The following is a 7,523-nucleotide window of genomic DNA, read 5'->3' as shown; positions in this document are numbered from 1 at the left end:
TGTCTTGTGATGCTGGCTTTGTTGTTGTGAATGCACTTTGGGTTTATTTAATAAAATTGGCCAGCTACAGATAATATAAATGTATCATCTAAATGTGTTCATTTGTGTTTGACCAAATTTATGCATTTGTCATCACTTATCTGTTTCAATCAAATGCCCAATGGCAGGTCGTTGGTGGAAACTTTCTCCACTCTCTCTGAACTTGATTTTTCTTTTTCATTTCATCGTAATACCCCCCTTCTTTTAATTTAATAAAAAATCATATTTTTCCATCTCTTGGTTTCTTTCACAATATTCTTCCAGAAATGTATTTATCAAGCTTCCATCGTTGCGATTGCCCAATGCATATATTTAGAAAAAATATTGCATTCTAAGTTAACTTCTCTCCTTCTTAACCTCCCCAAGAACACCTTCAATTACTCTTTTTCTCCAGTTGATTTCTCCACTCTCAATTTAGAATTTTCTATACAGTCTTAATTTTAGCAGTCCTGCCAGTTGGACATCAGTGTTGTCAGGTGGGCAAACGTTCCATGGTTGCACTATGCCAAGCATTGCGTACACACAGATCAATGCAACTGGACCTTCTTCCACGGCATAGTAATGCGCTGAGAGAGAAAGCTATTTGGTCGTCATGCATTTTTGACCAATCACAAGGACATTTCTCTGGGCACCCCTTATATAGCACTGCAAATTATTCAGCTGGGGTTCATCGTAATAATTGGTGAAATTTGAAAATGTCCAGCCCGCAGCATAATATTAATTGCCACGTTCTACTTGCTGTCAGATTAGGATCGTGATTTATTGCTCCGTATTTAATGTGTATTTTTCCTCATTCATCATCTGATCCCATCTTGTTATACCACATGTGAAGATGAGAACCAACATCTGCATGCACCGAGTTTTGGTGCAATTAACACGCACACCAGTATTCGTTTAATGCCTTAATGAGAAAATATAATCTGGAATAGATTGCAACAAAAATCCATAATTATAAGAGGCAGCGATGCGAGATAACTGTGCTGTAAACATCCTCCAGCCAAATCTGGCAATTTTTTGGTCATTTTGGGACACCCACTCTGTGCAGAGTGCAGCACGCATAAACATCGATACAACGGATGTTACTTATTTACTTTCGGCTGCAGATTAAACAAAAGTTGGTGGCCATTATAGACAAAACCTGCTTATTTTTTGTCCATATAAATCCGTAACTTGACAGTTCGCTGACGTAGAAGTTGCCATTGACGTGGACAAGGGTGCGCTTTAGCAATTTCCATACATAGATGTGGAACCATACAGCCTCGGCGCGCTTCCTTCTTCAGCATACAAACAATGGAATACGCATCAAGGCTTATTAGTGAAGATCGTAACATTTTTGCCATATTTTAAGAGGCCAATTGTTTATTTTTATTTTTGCTCAGCCTTATAAAGGTAGTTTTGTTACAAAATTGATGCATGCCACAACATAGTTTACTCATAAAAGCTTAACTCAATCTCATATCTCTTTCTCAAGAAGATCCTGCTTTGGGATGTTTGGCCACGTTTTCTTTTGCTGAATTTTTCTGTGTGTTGAGTGCCCAGATTAAAAATTAGAGCAGAAGATTGGGAAAACACTAAAACACCCTATATAATAAACCTATTTGCTGTACTGTATCCTACGATACCGCACCTCTACGCCCATCGGATGCGTGTCTTGTTCAGGCTCAATCACCGCATGACCCTCCAACCCACAGTGATTGTGCAATCTGCATATCTTACTTGTGTGGAGTCACACAGGCTTGTGAATGTAACGCCACATGAAGTGACCTGCAACGTTAAACATAATTAGGGGTCGCATTCAGTTTTATACAAGGTTACAAAACACAACCAAACATTTTCAGAATAACCGAGATGGCTGCGCGGAATGGACGCAAAAGGTCAACGACGGGCCCCGTTAACCCCCTTGATGTAGACGTCAGATGCTTTCTCGTTTGTCATGACAAATTAGGCGTCTGTGCAAATAAGGGCCAGTCGACATACGTAGATAGGGACTTTTCTGCCAGCAAGACCATGTTTGGGATCTGGTTTACATGGCCCGAAACTGCAGCAGCGGACATGCAGTCACATCTGCTTAGTTTTAATTCGAGTCTATGCGAATCTGTCTGGAGTACACGATACATAACCGGTACTATATAAATACTCGGGTCATTGCAATTTGGCGATACTGCGATATATCGTACAATTCAAGATCCACCAAAAATCGTATCATCCGTTGTGCAGCATATCATTAGATCGTGATGATCGTTGCTCATGAATTTGTTCCCTTACGTTTTTAATTCCTGACACGATATCCAGAATTTAACAAACTCAAAACAGAAATAAAAATTTGTGAATAAATATATAGCATACATTATACGAGTACTACATAATATTAATCGGTCTAATTGACGGCTTGGCGATTATATTATATCACGACCTTCGGGAGTTTCATATTTAATTTACCTTCATCGTGTGACTGACAGCATGTGCGTTGTACGCCTTATGGAATGAAAGCAGAGAAAAAGATCAACGCGGGGACGTTAAAATACAATCATTGCGTCCTCGAAAACTGATGTCGTGATAATCGTCGTATCGTGAGCCTCAATATCGTATCGTGAAAATTATATCGAGGCAACTCTACATGTAATGTAGACGTTATCTAACATATAACATACTACGGTGCACGAACAGTGGGTGGGATGCTCCTTCTCATCCTTCCCACGCTGTTCGCAATGTCTAACCCCGTCAACCTCTGCTGCCTGCACAGAAACGGATCCACTCTTATCCTCTCTGTCCCCGTGAATTGATTTAACATGTCCTTCTCTCCGTGGCTGCTGCACTTTGTAGATTTCGACTCGATATCAACAATCGATGGCCCACGGTACAATTGTGGCTGTAGTCCCCAACACGTTACCATGCACAACAGAATGTTGAAGAAGGTTGCGCATGGTAGCAGGTTGCTGTGCATGGGAACAATGTGCTGTTGTACGTGGTAGGTAAAGGATTGGCATAGTACGTACGGGGCTACGTGATGGGCAGCAGGAGGGTACTAAAACCATCGTGTTGTATGGTATGTCTATGCTCCCACGTCTATGCTCCCTGCCTTCAACCCGCACTGATCAGCGTGGTGAAGTATGGTCATATAATCCCCACCGAGCAGCGCAGCGTGGGGAGGCTGTCATCCAGCAAATGGACTGACAAAGGGCTGCATATGCTTCCGCGTGGTGTAATGTAACATCCACATGTCTTTACCAATATCCTTGCACATTCATATCCCCACCCCCTTCAATTAGGATAGCTGTCAAACAGCCTGTAGGTCCTGCAGTGTGTATAAGCTAGAGACGCTAAAATACCCACCATGATGATTAACGAGGTAGCGTTACCATATATTATTGTGTAATAGCTGCAGCGGTGTGGGCAGAGTGGAGTTTTAACCTCCGGAGTAAAACAATTGATCACGCGACGGGAGAAAAAAAACCATTATAAAAAGACTGCCGGTAAAAGTGAAAAAAGCACGTTTATATTACATTATATAAAAAAAATATCCATCGAAACTTTTCATCTTGCTTCTAAAATTGGCACCAATCCAACCTCAACAACAACAACAAACATCAGAGGATACTCAAAAATAAATGAAACATTTCGTATTCCGCCAGCGGAATTTACTGGAAGTGAAAATCCGCGTGGGGGCCTCTGTGATGCCGTGTTCGAAACTTTTATCCCTATATAGGCATGCCTTGTTGTGATCCATCTGCACGGGGTTCCCGTTTGCAGAGAAAGCCGGCATTCTCGCGAGCCGTACAGCCCAGCGGTGTCACGGCGAGACACAGAGAAGGAGGAGGCATCCCCACCCAGACAAGCAGGGCAGCGCAGTCAGTCAAAAGCCCAAGGCGACCACCGAAACATCTTCTCGACGGCACGCGTCCCCCCACATCGACCATGGCTTTTCGTGCTTTAAATCAGACAAAGCCCAAAGTGGAGCCGAGCCCACAGGTAGACTTCAGAGCGGTGCTAAACAAGAAGAAGACCCCGCCAGCCGCTGGGGCATCTCCCGACAACCACGTGAAAGTGAAAGAAACCCCCGAGCCGAAGAAACTATCGGGCAACATCTTCTTGCAGCCGAAGCAGAGCCCTCAAGGTGAGCAGCCCAAGCCGCTGGATGCCTCCAAAACCGCGAAAGGGCACTTTGCTCCCAAGGTCAAGGAGGCTCCTCCGGCTGTCGCCACCTCTGCGCCCAAGATCTCGCAGGCTCTGTCCGACGCCGAGGTGCTCGAGGGCGAGAAGGTTGTGCTTCAGTGCCGGGTTGTGGGTCAGCCGGCGCCCAAAATCTCCTGGACCGTGAACGGAAAGGCCGTCCGCCCCTCCAAGGACCTCGCAATCTCGCAGGAAGGTGCGCCTTGCCTTGTGTGTGCGTGTGAGTGTGTGTGTGTTGACGCAACTCGTGCCTTGGTAATAGAGATTAAGTGTGCATATAAGCCAGACCTGGGAAGCTTAGCAGGGTTGAGTATGGATAGTGCTTGGATGGGTGACCACCATGCGAATATGCGTTGTTTTTGGGCTTTAGTGAAAACGTCAATAATGCAGAGAAACACAAAATTGTCTAGGATCGCTGCATAAAAATCACGTTTTTCTGCACTGGCCCCAACCTTCGCTAACCCGCATTTACCAGCGTGGCGAAGTATCGTTCGACAACTCTCACTGCCCGCACGGCGCATAGATATAGCTGGAGATGAGACAATTAGAGATGCGATGGCACGTGGTTGAGTCGCGTTTCTTCGTCGATCCGTTCGACGTTGGCGGCGCAGGAGACGCGTGCACGCTGACGGTGGCGAAGGCTGGGAAGGACGTCGCTGGCCAGTACGTCTGCTTGGCCGAGAACTCTGCGGGGAAAGCATCCTGCAAAGCCAACCTCGGCGTGGTCAAGAAACGTACGTGTGTGCAGAGGACACCAGGCTCGCGTAACGGTGGATTGCTGATGCTCATTAGATTCGACTTTGCGGTTTGCTTCCCCACCCCCCACACCCCAACCGCAGTGCACATTTGCCAGATTAATTTGGAAATATCATGCGTGCATGTTATGCGGCTTTGCCTTGCAACGAATGCAGAATGATTATTGATTCGGATATTTGTAGGTTTTTTTTCGCTGTTTAAATGCAGGAAAAAATGTCGAGAGGTAAAGGTGCATCCCAGCGATGTCTTGCTCACGCTCGTGTCGGCATAAAGGCCCCCGGCACAAGCAGGGACTTCAGAGATTTCCTCCAGCGTTGAATGTCATACTTGAGTGTTATCAGTTTTAATGTCAGCAAACGCAATGTCCATTGACATTGCGTTCGCGGTTGAGCGGTATCGTCTGATGCTTTGCTTAGAATACTTTAAGGTGCGTTTCAGCTTATGTTAACGCAAGCGGCGAGGTGCCATCCATCCCTGTGAGTGGGTGGCCTGCAGGGCAGGCCCTGCAGGCCACCCAGTACAGTCAATAATGAGTGTGACTTTACTCACAGCCTTCCTGGCACAGCGGCGGCGTTTCAGCTGTCATCAGTAAATTACACACACACACCACTCTTTTATGCTCGCTCTGGTTTGTGCAAATAAATACTGTGTAAACATGATGGTGAGCACATGTCCTTGTATGAAGAGTATACAAAGGTATGCCAAATGAAATGGTCCAATTATCCTTGTTACTACTATGATTATATTATTGTTTTCAGAAGAAAAGAAAGAAGAACCCCCTGTTAAGTCTGATAATGGGGCTCAGCAAATAAAGCCTCGTTTTACCAAGACTCTCCGTGATGTGGAGGTGGTGGAAGGAAGTGCTGCAAAGTTTGAGTGCAAAGTTGAAGGTGAAGTATAATGAAATGTTTTTTTTTCATTTGAGCAATGCAGCATTAACCGCATATATAAAAACAATGCATCGTGGTTTTTAACCGTGATGTTTTCTTACCCAAAAACTCTTCACATCAGAGCATAATGAGTTGCGTGTTATTTCTGTTCCCAAACCACGTTAGGCAACCCTGACCCCGAAGTGACCTGGTACAAGAACGATGACGTGATCGAAGAAACGCTGCGAGTGCAAGTGGAGTACGAGGAGAATGGCACGTGCACCCTCACCATCACAGAGGTGTTGGCAGAAGATGACGCCCGTTACACCTGCAAGGCCCTGAACGCGGCCGGAGAGGATTCTTGTTCCGGTGAGCTGCTGGTGGAACTCATGGAGGTGGAAGAGGATGATGGAGGAAAGGAAGAAGACGATGGGGGGAACGAGTAGAGGCATGATAAGGAGAAGAAGGCCTCTGCTCATACATTTCCACCAAAATGTTGCGCAAAGCAGAGCTCCGAAAGTGAAATAAGATTGTGCATGCGAATTTTAATCCCACCCCTACTAAGCCCAATTGTGTTTTTCGTTATCGTTTTGATGAGTAATATATGTCCACATGCAGACCTTTTTACATTAAAATTTTGGTGGAAATGTAGCTACATATAGCCGCTCTGTTTCAACATAATTCATGCTTTAGTTAAATATAGATGAGTGTTTTACTATTCAATGTAGTTTATTCATGCTTTATGCCGACACACAAAATAAAAGATGTACACAAGTTTATTGCTAGTTGGTATCCTTATTGCTAAGCGAAGACAGGTATCGCTCGATGTACGAAAGGGATGTGTTCTTCAAAAAACACGCCGCGAAAAACTAAATTTCGAAAATCGGAATCGTTATTCCCATGAATTCAATACTAAAAATAAGGAAATGTGTTTTGGACAGTCATTACAACTATACTCCTAACCTAAAATATACACATATATAATAGAAAAGTAACAATACAGAACAGACATTAAAAACGATTGAATAACAATGGGTTTTAAACAAATATAATATCTGCCTGTTGGAATGTCTGGAAAGGTGATGTGGATGCGTTACTGTTGCACTGTCAGGATATCGTGATGATGTCGCGGATGAATGTTGCAGTCTCCCGGGTGCTTCTTGTTGGATCTCGTGGCACGTGCCATGTGAAATTTCGTTCACGCAGAAATTCGATTTCATAAATCGAAGTGTCCATAATTTGACAATTGCGTGAACGCGAAATTTCGTAAATCGAACGTTCATGAATCGAGTGATACCTGTATTCAAATAGTTTCGTTATTTTACAATTGAAGATGCTAGAAAATAAACTATGAACAACATTAAAAGTTAAAGGGATTATGTGTAGCCTCAAAGTAAATTGTTTTGAGCAAATGTTTTCTATCCATCGTTAAACCGTAAAAAAACATACTTTATGGGTCGTTAAAACATTTAAGATCGTTATAAGATAAACATCTTTATCCCTGAAGGAGGGAGCTGTCATTAATGTGCAGCATTGAGGCATTTTGTGACGCTAAAACACTGACGTTGTTACACTTCTGATTTGCATTGTATCAAGTGGATTATCTTTGCTCCTGGCACACCCAGGTACACCATACACAGCGGTTCGTATTGCGATATCCCAAACACCCAGAAAATGCGACCAAGGTAT

At 44.0% G+C, this 7,523-nt stretch overlaps 1 protein-coding gene across 2 annotated transcripts; it reads left to right on the top strand.

Moving 5' to 3' along the window:
• Positions 1–3,774: 3,774 nt before the first annotated feature.
• On the top strand, positions 3,775–6,613 carry LOC144728053 (palladin-like). 2 transcript variants are annotated; one of them, XM_078607294.1, is made up of 4 exons: positions 3,775–4,405; positions 4,821–4,943; positions 5,727–5,855; positions 6,021–6,613. In XM_078607294.1, the coding sequence occupies exons 1-4, from the start codon at positions 3,955–3,957 to the stop codon at positions 6,278–6,280; spliced, it is 963 nt and encodes a 320-aa protein (XP_078463420.1). In that variant the 5' UTR covers positions 3,775–3,954; the 3' UTR covers positions 6,281–6,613. The 2 variants fall into 2 exon arrangements, with proteins under 2 accessions (XP_078463420.1, XP_078463410.1); XM_078607284.1 differs by having other exon boundaries at positions 5,724–5,855.
• Positions 6,614–7,523: the final 910 nt, after the last annotated feature.

This window comes from Lampetra planeri, chromosome 2 (genome assembly GCF_965212315.1).
Source record: "Lampetra planeri chromosome 2, kcLamPlan1.2.h2, whole genome shotgun sequence".
Classification (NCBI taxonomy): Eukaryota; Metazoa; Chordata; class Hyperoartia; order Petromyzontiformes; family Petromyzontidae; genus Lampetra; species Lampetra planeri.
This window is presented reverse-complemented; position numbering and strand designations above follow the sequence as displayed.